The 20970-nt window shown below is 48.2% G+C and overlaps 1 protein-coding gene across 3 annotated transcripts in view; it reads right to left on the bottom strand.

Annotated features, from left to right (window-relative positions):
• KIF17 (kinesin family member 17) overlaps positions 1-20970 on the bottom strand; it is a 91702-nt gene that overhangs the window by 4497 nt on the left and 66235 nt on the right. For 2 of the 3 annotated variants that reach the window (XM_038747153.1, XM_038747155.1), the window contains exons 9-11: positions 17348-17496; positions 12072-12303; positions 3583-3841 (exon numbers count right to left, since the gene is read on the bottom strand). In XM_038747153.1, the coding sequence (XP_038603081.1) occupies positions 3583-3841; positions 12072-12303; positions 17348-17496 (640 nt within the window). The remainder of the gene's footprint in view (positions 1-3582; positions 3842-12071; positions 12304-17347; positions 17497-20970) is intronic. The other variant, XM_038747156.1, reaches the window with a different exon arrangement.

Raw genomic sequence — 20970 nt, 5'->3', positions numbered from 1 at the left:
TAAACACGATTGAATGAATGAATCTTTGTACATATTTACTATTCTATTTATTTTATTTTGTTAATATGTTTTGTTGTCTGTCTGCCCCTTCTAGACTGTGAGCCCGCTGTTGGGTAAGGACCGTCTCTATATGTTGCCAACTTGGACTTCCCAAGCGCTTAGTACAGTGCTCTGCACACAGTAAGCGCTCAATAAATACGATTGAATGAATGAATACCACAGCACCTAGTATTCATTCAACCAATTGTATTTACTGAGCGCTTACTGTGTGCAGAGCTCTGTACTAAGTGCTTGGAAAGTACAATTCAGCAATGGAGACAATCCCTTCCCACACTGGGCTCACAGTTTACAATGGGGAAGACAGTCATCTAAACAAGTAAACCGGCATCAATATAAATAAATAAAATTATAGATATCATCATCATCATCAATCGTATTTATTGAGCGCTTACTATGTGCAGAGCACTGTACTAAGCGCTTGGGAAGTACAAATTGGCAACATATGGAGACAGTCCCTACCCAACAGTGGGCTCACAGTCTAAAAGGGGGAGACAGAGAACAAAACCAAACATACTAACAAAATAAAATAAATAGAATAGATATGTACAAATAAATTAGAGTAAAAAAAAAATATGTACAAACATATATACATAATAGATAGATATAGACATATATACATAAGTGCTGTGGGGTGTGGTGGGGTAGAGGAAAGTACAGTACAGTGCTTGGCACATAGTAAGCACTTAATACTATTTTAAAAAATGTTGATGGTTGGCCACTCTCCAGGGCTTCTGAAAGTTGGAGGCAGCTGATGATGATGATGGTATTTGTTAAGTGCTTACTATGTGCAAAGCACTGCTCTAAGCGCTGGGGGGGATACAAGGTGATCAAGGTGTCCCACGTGGGGCTCACAGTCTTCATCCCCATTTTACAGATAGGGGAACTGAGGCTCTGAGAATTTAAGTGACTTGCCCAAGGCCACACAGCAGACATGTGGCGGAGTCGGAATTCGAACCCATGACCTCTGACTCCAAAGCCCGTGCTCTTGCCACTGAGCCACGCTGCTTCTCACGCTGCTTATGCAGTCTCTGGATGACGATGGTGATCATCATCATCATCATCATCAATCGTATTTATTGAGCGCTTACTACATGCAGAGCACTGTACTAAGCGCTTGGGAAGTACAAGTTGGCAACATATAGAGACAGTCCCTACCCAACAGTGGGCTCACAGTCTAAAAGGGGGAGACAGAGAACAAAACCAAACATACTAACAAAATAAAATAAATAGGATAGATATATACAAGTAAAATAAATAAATAAATAAATAAATAGGGTAATAAATATGTACAAACATATATACATATATACAGGTGCTGTGGGGAAGGGAAGGAGGTAAGATGGGGGGATGGAGAGGGGGACGAGGGGGAAAGGAAGGAAGGGGCTCAGTCTGGGATAAAGTACTTGTTAAGCGCTTACGATGTGCCAAGCATTGTGCAAAGCGCTGGGGTAAATACAAGTTCATTCATTCATTCAATCGTATTTATTGAGCGCTTACTGTGTGCAGAGCACTGGACTAAGCGCTTGGGAAGTAGAAGTTGGCAACATATAGAGACGGTCCCCACCCAACAGTGGGCTCAAGTTCACCAGGTCGGACAGAGAGAGGAAGCGTGGCTCAGTGGAAAAGAGCACGGACTTTGGAGTCAGAGGTCATGGGTTCAAATCCCGGCTCTGCCAATTGTCAGCTGTGTGACTTTGGGCAAGTCACCACTTCTCTGGGCCTCAGTTCCCTCATCTGTAAAATGGGGATTAAGACTGTGAGCCCCCAGTGGGACAACCAATCACCTTGCAACCTCCCCAGCGCTTAGAACAGTGCTTTGCACATAGTAAGCGCTTAATAAATGTCACCATTACAGGGGGCTCACAGTCTTAGGGGGAGGGAAATAGGGTTTTACAGGTGTGGACACTGAGGCACAGGGAAGTTAAGTGGTTTACCCAAGGTCACACAGGAGGCAAGAGGGGGAGCCAGGATTAGAACCCAGGTCCTCTGACTCCCAAGCCTGTGCTCCTCCCACTAGGCCAGGCTGCTTCCTGGGACAGGCGGGAGGGAGGTGGGAGCTGGGAGGCACCGGGATTATTGGAAACCCAGCACGGGACCCCCGCGAAAGGGCTCAGCAAAGGGGTGCTCAGTACAGGAGCTCCTGGGGCCGGCCTGGACGCTGCCCTGCCATCCATGGGTGGGGAGGGGCAGGTAATCAATCAATCAATCAATCAATGGTATTCACTGAGCGCTTAGTACGTGCAGAGCGCTATACACACTTTGCACAGCAAAATGTAGTCCTTTTGGCCCCAAGTGTCCTGGAGAAGGCCGTTGTCTACAGAGGCCTAGAAAGAGACAGGGAGAAGCAGTGTGGCTCAGTGGAAAGAGCCTGGGCTTTGGCGTCAGAGGTCATGGGTTCAAATCCCGGCTCCGCCGCTTGTCAGTTGTGTGACTCTGGGCAAGTCACTTCACCTCTCTGGGCCTCAGTTCCCTCATCTGTAAAACGGGGATTAAGACCGTGAGCCCCACGTGGGACAACCTGACCACCTTGTATCTCCCCCAGCACTTAGAACAGTGCTTTGCACAGAGTAAGTGCTTAATAAATGCCATTATTATTATTATTAGGGAGCAGCCCGGAGGGAGCTGGGACAAAGCCAGGCAAGGAGCTGCTGAAGGCAGAGGCCTGAGCCGGAGGGAAGCGACCGCGGAAAGGCGGGATGGAGGGGCCAAAGAACGGGAGAGCCTCAGCCATCCAAAATGGAAGAGACGGAGGGGGGCCAACAGGAAATGGAAAAGAACAGGGAAGCAGCGTGGCTCAATGGAAAGAGCCCGGGCTTTGGAGTCAGAGGTCATGGGTTCAAATCCCGGCTCCGCCAACTGTCAGCTGGGTGACTTTGGGCACGTCACTTAACTTCTCTGTGCCTCAGTTACCTCATCTGGAAAATGGGGATTAAGACTGTGAGCCCCCCGTGGGACAACCTTGTAACCTCCCCAGCGCTTAGAACAGTGCTTTGCACCTAGTAAGTGCTTAATAAACGCCATTATATAAAGGCACTTTGGCTCTAGAGTTTTCTTCCGAGTGAGACATCGAAACGTAGGAATCTCTTCTAAACGGAGGCCCTTAGCGGTTCCTTGCGGAAGAGGATGAGAACGAGAAAGGCACTGAGGCCACCGACCTCGAAAGTGACTTCACGTAGATTCTGGACAAGCGGAGCTGGTGGTGTTTTCGTTTCTAAGAGGATTATAGGGGAAGCGACGGGCCCATCCTGTCCGCTGTTCAGCTCTCAGAGGAGATTCGGGGCTCTGAAAGGCCCGCAACAAGGCAGCCTGTAACTAATTGGTACCGAAAAGCGTGTGGCTCTTTTGTCTGGAATTCCAGGGTCTCCCAGATTTTCTGCACCACACGCCAGTGTGGCGAGGGGTTGGGGGTGGGAGGGACAGGGGAACAGGTCCAGAATCAGGCAAATCGAAGTAGAAACAGGGGAGATGCGCAGGAAGACGAAGGGCTCCGCTGCCCTGGGCAAAGGTGCCGAAATTCCTTACCTACGGGGAGGCTGGTTTTCACGATGACTGGTTCGGGGACCTTCCAAAAGCCATTCTCCTCATCCCAGGAGGATTCCCGCTTGATCTTGTCCAGGTTGCTGTAGTTACAGTCCCGGCGAATCAGGGGCTGCATCTGCTCCAGGAGCTGCTGGAAGAGCAGGAAGTCCCGCTCCTGCCGGCGGATCGTGGCCAGGTAATCGATCTTCTCCAGCTCAAACTCCGACTGCAGGTCTTTGATTTCCACCTCGGCGGCCCGCAGCTAAACGGGAGGACCAAACGGGACAGGTGCCAACGGGCTGGTCAGGAAGGCTCTTTCCGGAATCTGTTGGAATGCCTGTCTCCCGCCGTAGACTAGAAATTCCGTGTGGAAGGGAACAGGACTACCAATTCTGTTGTACTGCGCTCTCCCGAGAGCTCAGTACAACGCCCTACGCCCTGTAATAATAATAATAATGGCATTTTTTAAGCGCTTACTACGTGCAGAGCACTGCTCTAAGCGCTGGGGGGGGATACAATCAATCAATCAATCAATCAATCGTATTTATTGAGCGCTTACTATGTGCAGAGCACTGTACTAAGCGCTTGGGAAGTACAAATTGGCATCACATAGAGACAGTCCCTACCCGATAGTGGGCTCACAGTCTAAAAGGGGGAGACAGAGAACAGAACCAAACATACCAACAAAATAAAATAAGTAGGATAGAAATGTACAAGTAAAATAAATAAATAAAAAAATAAACAGAGTAATAAATATGTACAACCATATATACATATATACAGGTGCTGTGGGGAGGGGAAGGCGGTAAGGCGGGGGGATGGAGAGGGGGACGAGGGGGAGAGGAAAGAAGGGGCTCAATCTGGGAAGGCCTCCTGGAGGAGGTGAGCTCTCAGCAGGGCCTTGAAGGGAGGAAGAGAGCTAGCTTGGCGGATGGGCAGAGGGAGGGCATTCCAGGCCCGGGGGGTGACGTGGGCCGGGGGTCGACGGCGGGACAGGCGAGAACGAGGTACGGTGAGGAGATTAGCGGCAGAGGAGCAGAGGGTGCGGGGTGGGCTGCAGAAGGAGAGAAGGGAGGTGAGGTAGGAGGGGGGCGAGGTGATGGACAGCCTTGAAGCCCAGGGTGAGGAGTTTCTGCCTGATGCGCAGATTGATCGGTAGCCATTGGAGGTTTTTGAGGAGGGGAGTGATATGTCCAGAGCGTTTCTGGACAAAGATAATCCGGGCAGCAGCATGAAGTATGGATTGAAGTGGAGAGAGACACGAGGATGGGAGATCAGAGAGAAGGCTAGTGCAGTAGTCCAGACGGGATAGGATGAGAGCTTGAATGAGCAGGGTAGCGGTTTGGATGGAAAGGAAAGGGCGGATCTTGGCAATGTTGCGGAGCTGAGACCGGCAGGTTTTGGTGACGGCTTGGATGTGAGGGGTGAATGAGAGAGCGGAGTCGAGGATGACACCAAGGTTGCGGCCTTGTGAGACGGGAAGGATGGTAGTGCCGTCAACAGAGATGGGAAAGTCAGGGAGAGGACAAGGTTTGGGAGGGAAGACAAGGAGCTCAGTCTTCGACATGTTGAGCTTTAGGTGGCGGGCGGACATCCAGATGGAGATGTCCTGAAGGCAGGAGGAGATGCGAGCCTGGAGGGAGGGGGAGAGAGCAGGGGCAGAGATGGAGATCTGGGTGTCATCAGCGTAGAGGTGATAGTTGAAGCCGTGGGAGCGAATGAGGTCACCAAGGGAGTGAGTGTAGATTGAGAACAGAAGGGGACCAAGCACTGAACCTTGGGGAACTCCCACAGTAAGAGGATGGGAGGGGGAGGAGGAGCCTGCAAAAGAGACTGAGAAAGAACGACCGGAGAGATAAGAGGAGAACCAGGAGAGGACGGAGTCTGTGAAGCCAAGGTCAGATAACGTGTTGAGGAGAAGGGGGTGGTCCACAGTGTCAAAGGCAGCTGAGAGGTCGAGGAGGATTAGGACAGAGTAGGAGCCGTTGGATTTGGCAAGCAGGAGGTCATTGGTGACCTTTGAGAGCGCAGTTTCCGTGGAATGAAGGGGACGGAAGCCAGACTGGAGGGGGTCGAGGAGAGAGTTGTTGTTGAGGAATTCTAGGCAGCGCGTGTAGACAACTCGTTCAAGGAGTTTGGAAAGGAATGGTAGGAGGGATATGGGTACAAGGTGATCAGGTTGTCCCACAGGGGGCTCACAGTCTTAATCCCCATTTTACAGATGAGGGAACTGAGGCGCAGAGAAGTTAAGTGACTTGCCCAAAGTCACACAGCAGGCATGGGGCGAAGCCGGAATTCGAACCCATGACCTCTGACTCCAAAGCCCGGGCTCTTTCCACTGAGCCACGCGACCACTGATAGATTGATCCTACCTTAACTCGCTGCTTTCCTACTACAGCCCAGCCCTCACACTTCACTCCTCTAGTAGCAGCCTGCTCATTGTGCCTCCATCTCGTTAATAATAATAATTTAATAATAATAATAATAACAATAATAATTGTAGTCTATCTCGCCACCAACCTCTCATCCACATCCTGGCTCTGGCTTGGAATGCCCTCCCTCTTCAGATCCAACAGACAATCACTCTCCCCACCTTCAAAACTTTACTGAAGGCACATCTCTTCCAAGAGGCCTTCCCTGTCTAGGCCCTCATTTCTTCTTCTTCTTCTAATAATAATGATAATGGCATTTATTGAGCACTTACTATGTGCAAAACACTGTTCTAAGCGCCGGGGAGTTTACAAGGTGATCAGGTTGTCCCATGTGGGGCTCACAGTCTTAATCCACATTTTACAGATGAGGTAACTGAGGCACAGAGAAGTTAATCAATCAATCAATCAATCGTATTTATTGAGCGCTTACTGTGTGCAGAGCACTGTACTAAGCGCTTGGGAAGTACAAGTTGGCAACATATAGAGCCAGTCCTTACCCAACAGTGGGCTCACAGTCTAAAAGTTAAGTTGAGAAGCAGCGTGGCTCAGTGAAAAGAGCCCGGGCTTTGAAGTCAGAGTTCATGGGTTCAAATCCCGGCTCTGCCAATTGTCAGCTGTGTGACTTTGGGCAAGTCACTTCACTTCTCTGGGCCTCAGTTCCCTCATCTGTAAAATGGGGATTAAGACTGTGAGCCCCCCATGGGACAACCTGATCACCTTGTAACCACCCCAGCGCTTAGAACAGTGCCTTGCAAATAGTAAGCGCTTAATAAATGCCATTATTATTATTATTATTAAGTGACTTGCCCAAAGTCACACAGCTGACAATTGGCAGAGCTGGGATTCAAACCCAAAGCCCATGCTCTTTCCACTGAGCCATGCTGCTTCTTCTCCCTCTCCCTCCTGCATCACCCTCACACTTGAATTTGCACACTTTATTCGCCCCTCCCTCAGCCCCACAGAACTTACGCGCATATCTGTGATTTATTTCTTTATATTACTGTCTCCCCCTATAAACGGTAAGCTCGCTATGGGCAGAGAACCTGTCTTCCAACTCTGTTATATTGTACTCTCCCAAGGGCTTAGGACACTGCTCTGTACATATTCAGGGCTCAAAAAATATCCCTGACTGATTGATTGATTGAACTTCCCCAGAGGACTGACCCCTGCTCCATTTCCCAGGCCCAATAATAATGACGATGGTGTTGACAGCATCAGTTTGGTCAGCAAGGGAAGACAGTTTGGGTATGGAGGCTAATTGGGGCATGATGGCTTGTGGAAATCGGATGGGGTCAAAAGATCGGAGGTCCCTATGAGGGGAAAGCACAGATTTGCAGGAGGAGAGGAATGGGAGAGAAGGCCGGCGAGGAGGCTGTGGTCAGATAGAGGGATTTCGGAGTTGGTGAGGGTAGAGACTGGACTGTGACTAGAGATGATGAGATCCAGTTTGTGTCCCAGTTGGGGAGTGGGAAAGGTGGGGTGGAGCAGGAGGTCAGTGGTGTTGAGAAGTGAAAGAAGGGTCATCAGGTACATCTATGTGGATATTGACGTCCCCAGGGATCAATGTAGGGACGGAGAAAGAGAGAAGGAAAGTGAGAAAGGGATCATTCATTCATTCATTCACTCATTCAATCGTATTTATTGAGCGCTTACTGTGTGCACAGCACTGTACTAAGCGCTTGGGAAGTACAAGTCGGCAACATATAGAGACGGTCCCTACCCAACAACGGGCTCACAGTCTAAAAGGGGGAGACAGACAACAAAACAAAACAAGTAGACAGGTGTCAAAATCGTCAGAACTAGGATTAAAGCTCTATGCACATCACAACAAAAATAGTAAATAGGTACAAGCAAAATAGAGTAATAAAGCTCATCATCATCATCATCATCATCAATCGTATTTATTGAGCGCTTACTATGTGCAGAGCACTGTACTAAGCGCTTGGGAAGTACAAGTCGGCAACCTATAGAGACAGTCCCTACCCAACAGTGGGCTTACAGTCTAAAAGGGGGAGACAGAGAACAAAACCAAACATGCTAACAAAATAAAATAAATAGAATAGATATGTACAAGTGAAATATGACTGACTGTACAAGTATATACAAGTGTTGTGTGGAGGGGAAGGAGGTAGGGCGGGGGGTGGGGAGGAGGAGGGGAAAAAGGGGGCTCAATCTGGGAAGGCCTCCTGGAGGAGGTGAGCTCTCAATAGGATCAGAATGGTCAAAGCCGAAGGCGGGACCTGGGAGTGGGCGGTAGATGACAGCTCCTAGAATCTGGAGAGGATGGTAGAGGTGGACGATACGGGCTTTGAAGGAAGGGAAAGAAAGGGACAGGGGAGGTGGGATGGTATGAAAGCAGCACCGGGGCCCGAGGTCGCACGGATGGGAGTAGAACCCAGGCCTCTGCTCTCTCCACTAAGTGACGAAACTTCCTTTTTGGGGTAATTGTTGGCTTTCTACCATGAACAGACCGATGAAAATCTGTACACTGCCGTAAAGAAACCTGTCAGAAGTGATAATCTGCACGATTTAGAAAAAGATACGGTGGAAGGGGGCACGGAACTGAAAGAGGACAAAAGGCTTCATTGACTAAAGGATGACAGCTGTTGGGGATGTGGAATAATCTCGCATGTGTTTCATTTTGTGCTTTGAAGCCTTCTCAAGTCATAAACTATGTATATGTGTGTATATATATATATACATACATACATGCATATATGCATGTATATATATACATGCATATATGCATGTATATGTTTGTACATATTTATTACTCTATTTATTTATTTATTTATTTTACTTGTACCTATCTATTCTATTTATTTTGTTAGGATGTTTGGTTTTGTTGTCTGTCTCCCCCTTCTAGACTGTGAGCCCACTGTTGGGTAGGGACTGTCTCTATACGTTGCCAACTTGTACTTCCCAAGCACTTAGTACAGTGCTCTGCACACAGTAAGCGCTCAATAAATATGATTGATTGATTTTGCGCTTTGAAGCCTTCTCAAGTCATAAACTATATATGTATACATGTATATATGTTTGTACATATTTATTACTCCATTTATTTATTTATTTTACTTGTACATATCTATTCTATTTATTTTATTTTGTTAGTATGTTTGGTTTTGTTCTCTGTCTCCCCCTTTTAGACTGTGAGCCCACTGTTGGGTAGGGACTGTCTCTATATGTTGCCAACTTGTACTTCCCAAGCGCTTAGTACAGTGCTCTGCACACAGTAAGCGCTCAATAAATATGATTGATTGATTGACTGATTTTGCGCTTTGAAGCCTTCTCAAGTCATAAACTATATATGTATATGTATACATGTATATATGTATATATGTTTGTACATATTTATTACTCCATTTATTTATTTATTTTACTTGTACATATCTATTCTATTTATTTTATCTTGTTAATATGTTTGGTTTTGTTGTGTGTCTCCCCCTTCTAGGCTGTGAGCCCACTGTTGGGTAGGGACTGTCTCTATATGTTGCCAACTCGTACTTCCCAAGCACTTAGTACAGTGCTCTGCACACAGTAAGCACTCAATAAATACGATTGATTGATTGATTGATAAACTAACCCTGGTGCCCCATCGTTTTTCGATTAAGGACTGTTTAAAGATCCACTGACTCCCTTTCTCAAAGGAAAGGATAAGTGGGTGAAAATTTGCCCCCCCCCAAAAAAAATGCAGAGGCATTGTGATGAGAACAAGAATGCTCTTTGGGTCTCCTGAATTGCAGTCAGCGCTTAGAACAGTGCTTTGCACACAGTAAGCGCTTAACAAATACCATTAGTAGTAGTAAAGCCAGGAGACCCACTCTAGGCCCGAATTGGTTTTACCTGCAGCCAGAAATATGGTGAATTGTATTCTGGACAAAAAAAAAAAAAAAAAAAAGTAAGCTCGTTGTGGGCAGGGAACTTATCTGCTGACTATTGTATTGTACTCTCCCAAGCGCTTAGTACAGTGCTCTGCACATAGTAAGCGCTCAATAAATACCATTGATTGATTGATTGATTGAGAAGGAAGCCAACTCCTCACCCTTTCCCAGTGAGTCTGGGGGACTGGGTGAAGATGAGGCCCCCTCTAAAGAGAGTGGCATCTGCAGAGAGCCAAAGGACCTGGGTTCTAATCTCGCCTCCACTGCTTGTCTGCTGTGTGACCTTGGGCAAGTCCCTGGAGTTCTCTGTGTCTCAGTTCCCTCATCTGTCAAATGGGGATTAAGACTGTGAGCCCCCTGTGGGACAACTTTATCACCTTGTAACCTCCCCAGCGCTTAGAACAGTGCTTTGCATGTAGTAAGCGCTTAATAAATGTCATTATTATTATTATTATTATCTGCAGAATGGGGATTCAATACCTGTTCTCCTTTCTACTTAGAATGTAAGACCCATGCGGGACCTGATTATCTTGTATCTACCCTACAGAGAAGCAGCGTGGCTCAGTGGAAAGAGCCCGGGCTTTGGAGTCAGAGGTCATGGGTCTGAATCCCGGCTCCGCCACATGTCTGCTGTGTGACACTGGGCAAGTCACTTAACTTCTCTGAGCCTCAGCTACCTCACCTGTAAAATGGGGATGAAGACTGTGAGCCCCATGTGAGACAGCCTGATCACCTTGTATCCCCCAGCGCTTACAACAGTGCTTTGCACATTGTAAGTGCTTAACAAATGCCAACATTATTATTATTATTACTCCAGTGCTCAGTTCGGTGCTTGGCACCTAGTAAGTGCTTAACAAATGTCACTATGATTATTACTATAATGCTCAGTCCATTCATTCATTTATTCAGTCGTATTTACTAAACATTTACTGTGTGCAAAGCACTGTACTGATTGCTTGGGAGAGTACAATGCAACAACAGACACATTTCCTCCCCACAAAGAGCTCAAAGTGGCTGACTGCCCACTCTTCGAGAAACTCCTGTGGTTGCCCATCCACCTCTGCATCAGACAGAAACTCCTCACCATCGACTTGATTTTCTCTCCTCCAATTCTCTCCTTGACCCCCTCCAATCCGGCTTCCGTCCCCTTCACTCCACTCTCAGATATCACCCACGGTCTCCTTCTTGCCAAATCCCACAGCCTCTCCTCCGTCCTAATCCCCCTCAACCTCTCAGCCGTCTTTGACACTATCAAACCACCCCTTAACTGTGGGTGTCCCTCAAGGTTCAGCTCTGGAACCCCTTCTGTTCTCCATCTGTCACTTTCCCACCTCAGTCTTCCTCAAACTCATCACTCCAATTACGTTTCCTCCTTTCTACTCAAGTCCCCCTTTCAGCTACCTCTTTCCTGGGGGAAATTTTCCCCTGACGAGACCTCCCACCTTTATCTTGATCTCCAATTGGCTAAATTCCCCCTGTCCCTTTGAAAATGGGAAAACCAACTGGACCGAGTTATCTAGCGAGGCTCTGATCAGCACCAGGTGAAGGGAGAGGATGGAGGCCTTTATCCTTCTTGATAAACACTGACTGAGTCTCAGGCCCTTGTTCTATACACTGGATCCACTAAGACTGTGAGCCTCATATGGGACAGGGATTGTGGCCAACCTAATTTGTAGCTGTGCCTTGAACAGTGCTTGTCACACTTAACAAGTACCAGAATAATAATTATTATTCTTATCATCTGAAATTTCTTTATATTAACACCTGTCTCTACCCCTAGACTGTAAGTTCGTTGTGGGCAGGGAATGTGCCTGTTTACTGTCATATTCTACGCCAAGTGCTTAGTACAGTGCTCTGCACGTAGTAAGAGCTCAGTAATACAACTTAATTCTATTCATTTTATTTTGTTAATATGTTTGGCTTTGTTCTCTGTCTCCCCCTTCTAGACTGTGAGCCCGCTGTTGGGTAGGGACCGTCTCTAGATGTTGCCAACTTGTACTTCCCAAGCGCTTAGTACAGTGCTCTGCACACAGTAAGTGCTCAATAAATACGATTGATTGATTGATTGATTGATTGATTGATTGATGAATGAATGAATGAACGAACGAACTAGCTGACTGATGAGCTTGGTGAATAAAGTCTGGGCCCAGCCTGGGTTCCGGGACTGGTTTTGTACCTTCTTCTGCATCTTCTCCAGGAGTTTGCTCTTGGCCCTCACTTCCTCCTGAATGGAATCGTAGACGTTCAGAAGGACCCAATCTCCCCCGTCTTCATCCGAGTTCTGCAAAGCCGCCACCAGTTGCTTTTTCCGCTCATCCGCGTATCTCTTCCGGCTCTTGAGCTTCTCTTTCAGGTCCTTGTTCTTCGCCTGTTCGCCTCCCACCACCTGCTGCTCCAGCATCTGCAACCTGAGATGGGTAAATACGTCGGTTAATTATGTCCACGGTCTTTGACTCTGCCTTTCCCCTATCTGCGGTCTATTTTAATGTCTCCCCCACTTATCTGTACGGTCCTTGAGGATGGGAATCGGGCCTACCAACTGTATTGTTCTCTTCTCTCCCAAGAGCCTAGAACAGCGCTCTGCATTCATTCATTCATATGACTGATTGATTGACACTTCCTTCCTCCCCTTCCTTCCTCTCCCCCTCGCCCCCCTCTCCATCCCCCCATCTTACCTCCTTCCCTTCCCCACAGCACCTGTATATATGTTTGTACATATTTATTACTCTATTTATTTATTTATTTTACTTGTACATATCTATTCTATTTATTTTATTTTGTTAGTATGTTTGGTTTTGTTCTCTGTCTCCCCCTTTTAGACTGTGAGCCCACTGTTGGGTAGGGACTGTCTCTATATGTTGCCAATTTGTACTTCCCAAGCGCTTAGTACGGTGCTCTGCACATAGTAAGCGCTCAATAAATACGATTGATGATGACACTTCACTCCTCTTAACGCCAACATATTCAATGCATTTCAGTCTCATCTACCTCACCGCTGAGCCCTTGCCTGTAGCCTCCTTCTGCCTGGTCCCTCCCCCCACGACGGACCGCCCCTCTCCCCATCTTCAAAGCCTTATTAAAAAATCACATCACTTCCAAGAGGCCTTGGAAGAGCCAACAATTCCCCTACTCCTACTCATTCAATCATATTTATTAATCAATCAATCAATCGTATTTACTGAGCGCTTACTGTGTGCAGAGCACTGTACTAAGTGCTTAGTCCTACTCCCTTCTGCATCACCTTAGGAGGCCTTCCCAGACTGAGCCCCTTCCTTCCTCTCCCCCTCGTCCCCCTCTCCATCTCCCACATCTTATCTCCTTCCCTTCCCCACAACACCTGTATATATGTATATATGTTTGTACATATTTATTACTCTATTTATTTATTTATTTATTTTACTTGTACATATCTATTCTATTTATTTTATTTTGTTAGTATGTTTGGTTTTGTTCTCTGTCTCCCCTTTTAGACTGTGAGCCCACTGTTGGGTAGGGACTGTCTCTATATATTGCCAATTTGTACTTCCCAAGCGCTTAGTACAGTGCTCTGCACATAGTAAGCGCTCAATAAATATGATTGATGATGATGATGATGATCACCTGCGCACCTAGATCTGAACCCTTTATTTACCCCACCCTCAGCCTGCAGCACAGATGTACATAACCGTAATTTACTTTAAAGTCTGCCTCCCCTCTGGACTGTAGGAGCAGCCTGGCTCAGCGGAAGTCAATCAATTGTATTTATTGAGCGCTTACTGTGTGCAGAGCACTGTACTAAGCGCTTTAGAAAGGGAAAAGGAAAGAGCCCAGGCTTGGGAGACAGAGGTCATGGGTTCTAATCACGGCTCCGCCGCTTGTCAGCTGTGTGACTTTGGGCAAGTCACTTCTCTGGGCCTCAGTTCCCTCATCTGTCAACTGGGGATTAAGACTGTGAGCCCCATGCGGGACAACTTGATCACCTTGTATCCCCTCGGCGTTTAGAACGGGGCTTTGCACATAGTAAGCGCTTAACAGATATCATCATTATTATTAAATTCCTTGAGGGCAGGGAATTTGACAACCTACTCTCTTGTATTATTCTCTCCCAAGTGATCAGTAGAGTGCCCTGCGCCCAGTAAGCGCTCAAAAAATAGCCACTGATTGATTGCCGCTCCAGTTCTGCCCATGTGGGCCTGGACCAGAGAGGGGGTCCATCCTGGCTCCACCCCCAGCCCTGGCCTCCCACTGTCCCTTGCTCGGAGGCTACTGCTGGTTGTCCCCCCAGCCCCATCCGGAGAAGCAGTGTGGCTCAGTGGAAAGAGCCCGGGCTTTGGAGTCCAAGGTCCTGGGTTCAAATCCTGGCTCCGCCAACTGTCAGCTGTTAACTTCTCTGGGCCTCGGTTCCCTCATCTGGCAAATGGGGGTTAAGACTGTGAGCCCCCTGTGGGATACCCTGTAACCTCCCCAGTGCTTACAACAGTGCTTTGCATATAGTAGGCGCTTAAGAAATGCCATCATTATTATAATTATTATTATTGTCCTCAGAAGCCCCTACCCAATGGGGACACCTGCTCTCCGCCGCTCCTCGCCGCCACCCACCCCTGGGTCTGTGGTGGAGGAGCAGCAGCTGGTGTTTGACGGGAAACACTCGAGCAATCAGCGGCTTTTGTTTGCCGCTCAATCCGATCCTGCTGGGCTACGCAAAAGCTGGGCTCTGCCACCATTCATAGCAGAGCAGACCCTTCCGCCTGCCTCACCACTGGCCCCGAATGCACTCAGCCCTGCAGTCGGTCAGTCAATCGATCGTATTTCCTGAGCGTTTACATTGCGGAGCACTGTACTAAGTGCTGGGGACAGCATGCCCTCGCCCTTTGCTGGTGAAAGACAGAGAGAGAGGTTTCTCAGGGAATTGCTGAGGTGGAACCCAGGGGAGCGGGATGGACCCTCATCATCTCGCCCTTTTCTGGTGAAAGACAGAGAGAGAAGTTTCTCAGGGAATTGTTGAGGTGGAGCCCAGGGGAGCGGGATGGACCCTCATCATCTCGCCCTTTTCTGGAGAAAGACAGAGAGAGAAGTTTCTCAGGGAATTGCTGAGGTGGAGCCCAGGGGAGCGGGATGGACCCTCATCATCTCGCCCTTTTCTGGTGAAAGACAGAGAGAGAGGTTTCTCAGGGAATTGTTGAGGTGGGGCCCAGGGGAGCGGGATGGACCCTCATCATCTCGCCCTTTTCTGGAGAAAGACAGAGAGAGAAGTTTCTCAGGGAATTGTTGAGGTGGAACCCAGGGGAGTGGGATGGACTCTCATCATCTCACCCTTTTCTGGAGAAAGACAGAGAGAGAAGTTTCTCAGGGAATTGCTGAGGTGGAGCCCAGGGGAGCGGGATGGACCCTCATCATCTTGCCCTTTTCTGGAGAAAGACAGAGAGAGAGGTTTCTCAGGGAATTGTTGAGGTGGAACCCAGGGGAGCGGGATGGACCCTCATCGTCTCGCCCTTTTCTGGTGAAAGACAGAGAGAGAGGTTTCCCAGGGAATTGTTGAGGTGGAACCCAGGGGAGCGGGATGGACCCTCATCATCTCGCCCTTTTCTGGTGAAAGACAGAGAGAGAGGTTTCTCAGGGAATTGTTGAGGTGGAGCCCAGGGGAGCGGGATGGACCCTCACACAGTAAGCGCTCAATAAATTTGATTGATTGATTTATTACTCTATTTTACTTGTACATATCTATTCTATTTTATTTTGCTAGTATGTTTGGTTTTGTTCTCTGTGTCCCCCTTTTAGACTGTGAGCCCACTGCTGGGTAGGGACTGTCTCTATATGTTGCCAACTTGGACTTCCCAAGCGCTTAGTACAGTGCTCTGCACACAGTAAGTGCTCAATAAATTTGATTGACTGATTGATTTATTACTCTATTTTACTTGCACATATCTATTCTATTTATTTTATTTTGCTAGAATGTTTGGTTTTGTTCTCTGTCTCCCCCTTTTAGACTGTGAGCCCACTGTTGGGTAGGGACTGTCTCTATATGTTGCCAACTTGTACTTCCCAAGCGCTTAGTACAGTGCTCTCCACACAGTAAGCGCTCAATAAATACGATTGATTGATTGATTGACCCTCATCATCTCGCCCTTTTCTGATGAAAGACAGAGAGAGAGGTTTCTCAGGGAATTGTTGAGGTGGAGCCCAGGGGAGCGGGATGGACCCTCATCGTCTCGCCCTTTTCTGGTGAAAGACAGAGAGATAGGTTTCTCAGGGAATTGTTGAGGTGGAGCCCAGGGGAGCGGGATGGACCCTCATCATCTCTGGTATTTACTGGGCGCCTACTGGGTGTACAACAGTGTACTAAACTCCTGGGAGAGTACAATACAACAGAGTTAGTACAATACAAGGGAGTTAGAACAGTCCGACAGAGCCATTTTGAAAGCCACTTCACTTGCCACTTAACGAATACCACCATTTTTATTTTGGCTGATCACTTTTTGGCCACACCCCATGAAATTCAAGATGACTAACTCCAAATCCCTATTGTGGCGCTGGTCTGTTCCATCATCGCCCGTGAAATCAGAGGCGGCATGGCCTAGTTGATAAGAGCCTGGGAGTCCAAAGGACCTGGGTTCTAATCCCGGCTGTCACTTGTCCGTAGTGTACCTTCCCAAGTGCTCAGTACAGTGCTCTGCACACAGTAGGTACTCAATAAATGCGACTGAATGAATGAATGAATGCTGGGTGACCTTGGGCAAGTCACTTCACTTCTCTGTGACTCAGTGACCGCATTTATAAGATGAGGATTAAGGCTGGGAGCCCTATGAGGGACAGGTACTGTGTCCAATATAATAATGATGGCATTTGTTCATTCATTCATTCAGTTGTATTTATTGAGCGCTTACTGTATGCAGAGCACTGGACTAAGCGCTAGGGAAGTCCAAGTTGGCAACATATAGAGACGGTCCCTACCCAACAGCGGGCTCACAGTCTAGAAGGGGGAGACAAAGAACAAGACAAAACATATTAACAAAATAAAATAAATAGAATAAATAAGTACAAATAAAATAGAGTAATAAATACGTACAAACATATATACATATATACAGGTGCTGTGGGGAGGGGAAGGAGGTAAGGTGGGGGGGATGGGGAGGGGGCTCAGTCTGGGAAGGCCTCCTGGAGGAGGTAAGCGCTTACTATGTGCCAAGCACTGTTCTAAGTGCTGGGGAGGCTACAAGGTGATCGGGTTGTCCCACGTAGGGCTCACAGTCTTAATCCCCATTTTCCAGATGAGGCCACTGAGGCCCAGAGAAGTTAAGCGGCTTGCCCAAAGTCCCACGGCTGACAGGCGGCAGAGCCGGGATTTGAACCTCTGACCTGATGATTAGCTTGTCTCTACCCCAGCGCTTAGTACAGTGCCCGGCGCATAGTAAGCGCTTGCCCAGCACCCTCGAAAGCAAAACTATGCCCAGAAGACCGGCGGGGATTGAGCACCTCAGGAGGGTCCGGCGGGGGTCTCCGAGGTCCGGGACTGACCTGGCGAGCACCTGCTGCTGGTCCACCGCCACGGGGGCGGGCTCCGGGGCCGGGCCGGCTCTCTTCACGCTCCCGACGTGCTGGGCCACCTGGGGCTCCTCCTGGTCCTGAGGGCCGGGGGGGAAGCGAAAGGAGGCCGGGCATCATCGCTCTGCCCTCTGCCACCCCGAATCAGGGATGGGGGGAGAGGGCGGTGAGGGCCGTCAGAAACCGGCTTTGGGGCGGGGGCCGGCCACGAGGCTCCTCCTTGACCGCTTCCCGTTCGGCGCAGAGAGGGATCATTGGGTCAGGCTAGGCCAGCCCGGGTGGGGATGGGCAACGTGGGCCGAGATCTGGGTTCTAATCCCAGCTCTTCCATTCTCCTGCTCTGTACCTCAGTTTACCTCATCTGGAAAATGGGGATTAAGATTGTGAGTGCCATATGGGACACAGACTATGTCCATCCCCCCCCACCTTACCTCTTTCCCTTCCCCACAACACCTGTACATAGGTATATATGTTTGTACGTATTTATTACTCTATTTTACTTGTACATATTTATTCTACTTATTTTATTTTGTTAATACGCTTTGTTTTTGGGTAGGGACTGTCTCTAGATGTTGCCAACTTGGACTTCCCAAGTGCTTAGGCTCCTCCTTGACCACTTCCCACTCAGCGCAGAGAGGGCTATTGGGTCAGGCTAGGCCAGCCCGGGTGGGGATGGGCAACGTGGGCCGAGATCTGGGTTCTAATCCCAGCTCTTCCATTTTCCTGCTCTGTACCTCAGTTTACCTCATCTGGAAAACGGGGATTAAGAATGTGAGTGCCATATGGGACACAGACTATGTCCATCTCCCCCCCCTCCCCCCACCTTACCTCTTTCCCTTCCCCACAACACCTGTACATAGGTATATATGTTTGTACGTACTTATTACTCTATTTTACTTGTACATATTTATTCTACTTATTTTATTTTGTTAATATGCTTTGTTTTTGGGTAGGGACTGTCTCTAGATGTTGCCAACTTGTACTTCCCAGGCGCTTAGGCTCCTCCTTGACCGCTTCCCGCTCAGCGCAGAGAGGGATCATTTGGTCAGGCTAGGCCGGCCCGGGTGGGGATGGGCAACGTGGGCCGAGATCTGGGTTCTAATCCCAGCTCTTCCATTCTCCTGCTCTGTACCTCAGTTTACCTCATCTGTAAAATGGGGATTAAGACTGCGAGTGCCATATGGGACACAGACTATGTCCATCCCCCCCTGCCTTACCTCTTTCCCTTCCCCACAACACCTGTACATAGGTATATATGTTTGTACGTATTTATTACTCTATTTATTTTACTTGTACATATTTATTCTACTTATTTTATTTTGTTAATATGCTTTGTTTTTGGGCAGGGACTGTCTCTAGATGTTGCCAACTTGTACTTCCCAAGCAGTACAGTGCTTTGCACACAGTAAGTGCTCAATAAATACGATTGATTGATTGATTGATTGTTGTCTGTCTCCCCCTTCTAGACTGTGAGCCCGCTGTTGGGTAGGGACCGTCTCTCTATGTTGCCAACTTGTACCTCCCAAGCGCTTAGTACAGTGCTCTGCACACAGTAAGCGCTCAATAAATACGATTGATTGATTGATTGATTGTTGTCTGTCTCCCCCTTCTAGACTGTGAGCCTTGGGTAGGGACCGTCTCTCTATGTTGCCAACTTGGACTTCCCAAGCGCTTAGTGCAGTGCTCTGCACACAGGAAGCGCTCAATAAATACGATTGAATGAATGAATGAATGAATGAGAAAGCGAAGGACTTGGATTCTAGTCCCAGCTCCGCCACATGTCTGCTCTGTGACCTTGGGCAAGTCACTTCTCTGGGACACTTCACTGTTGGGTAGGGACTGTCTCTATATGTTGCCAACTTGTACTTCCCAAGCGCTTAGTACAGTGCTCTGCACACAGTAAGTGCTCAATAAATACGATTGATTGATTGATTGGGCCTCAGTTGCCTCAACTGCACAATGGGGATTAAGAGTGTGAGCCCCAAGTGGGATGGGGACTGTATATCAATCAATCAATCGCATTTATTGAGCGCTTACTGTGTGCAGAGCACTGTACTAAGCGCTTGGGAAGGACAAGTTGGCAACATATATACCACCTGGTTAACTTGCATCTACCCCAGAGCTTAGAACAGTGCTTGGTACATAGTAAGCGCTTAACAAGTACCATAATCACTATTATTAATTATTATTATTAGGCCGGGTTAGGTCCCATACATGCATCATAATATGTCCGCAACATTTTAGGGAAGGGCATTACTCTGTTGCCATCCCCACAGCCACCCCTTTATTAAAGCACCCCAAACAGCGCGGCTCCGTGACCCTAATTTACACCCCACTGATGGATTGCTTCTGTCCAGTGCCATCTTTCAGCAAGGCCAAATAATAATAATTATTATAATTATAATGGCATTTGTTAAGCGCTTACTATGTGCCAAGCACTGTTCTAAGCACTGGGGGGGTACCAGGTAATAATAATAATAATGATGGCATTTATTAAGCGCTTACTATGTGCAAAGCACTGTTCTAAGCGCTGAGGAGGGTACAAGGTGATCAGGTTGTCCCATGGGGGGCTCACAGTCTTAATCCCCATTTTACAGATGAGGCACAGCGAAGTGAAGTGACCCGCCCGAAGTCACACAGCTGACAACTGGTGGAGCCGGGATTTGAACCCATGACCTCTGAATCCAAAACCCGTGCTCTTTCCACTGAGCCACGCTAAGGTAGTCGGGTTGTCCCACGTGAGGCTCACACTTTTAACCCCTATTTTCCAGATGAGGTAACTGAGGCACAGACAAATCAAGTGACTTCCCCCAAGTCACACAGCTGACAAGCGGTGGAGCCGGGATTTGAACCCATGACCCCTGACTCCAAAACCCGGGCTCCTTCCACTGAGCCACGCTAAGGTAGTCGGGTTGTCCCACGTGAGGCTCACACTTTTAACCCCTATTTTCCAGATGAGGTAACTGAGGCACAGACAAATCAAGTGACTTCCCCCAAGTCACACAGCTGACAAGCGGTGGAGCCGGGATTAGAACCCATGACCTCTGACTCCCAAGCCCGGGCTCTGCTCATGGAGCCACGCTGCCAGTTCCCCGGGGGTGGAACTGTAATAAGGATCAGGGGAATTAGCCGCACAGGAGGTCGATGTCACTGATTGCCCTCAATTCCACCATTATCATCATCAACTATAATACTTATTGAGCGCCAAACTGCCGTGCGCCGAGCAAGTACTAAGTGTCTGAGAGAATAGAATAAGCATAAAGGCGCAATCCCTACCCTCAAAGAGTTTTCAGCTTAGTTGGGAGACCTCAAACTCACAGTGATTTACAAATAGCGGGCGCGGGGGAAATCAACAGCTACCGCTGGTAGACGACAGCCCTACCAAGGCCCTACTGAGAGCTCACCTCCTCCAGGAGGCCTTCCCAGACTGAGCCCCTTCCTTCCTCTCCCCCTCGTCCCCCTCTCCATCCCCCCCATCTTACCGCCTTCCCTTCCCCACAGCACCTGTATATATGTATATGTTTGTACATATTTATTACTCTATTTATTTTACT

The sequence above is a fragment of the Tachyglossus aculeatus genome, chromosome 5, assembly GCF_015852505.1.
Source record: "Tachyglossus aculeatus isolate mTacAcu1 chromosome 5, mTacAcu1.pri, whole genome shotgun sequence".
Classification (NCBI taxonomy): Eukaryota; Metazoa; Chordata; class Mammalia; order Monotremata; family Tachyglossidae; genus Tachyglossus; species Tachyglossus aculeatus.
Note: the sequence above shows the minus strand (reverse complement) of the source record. Positions and strands in the feature narration are given on the sequence as shown.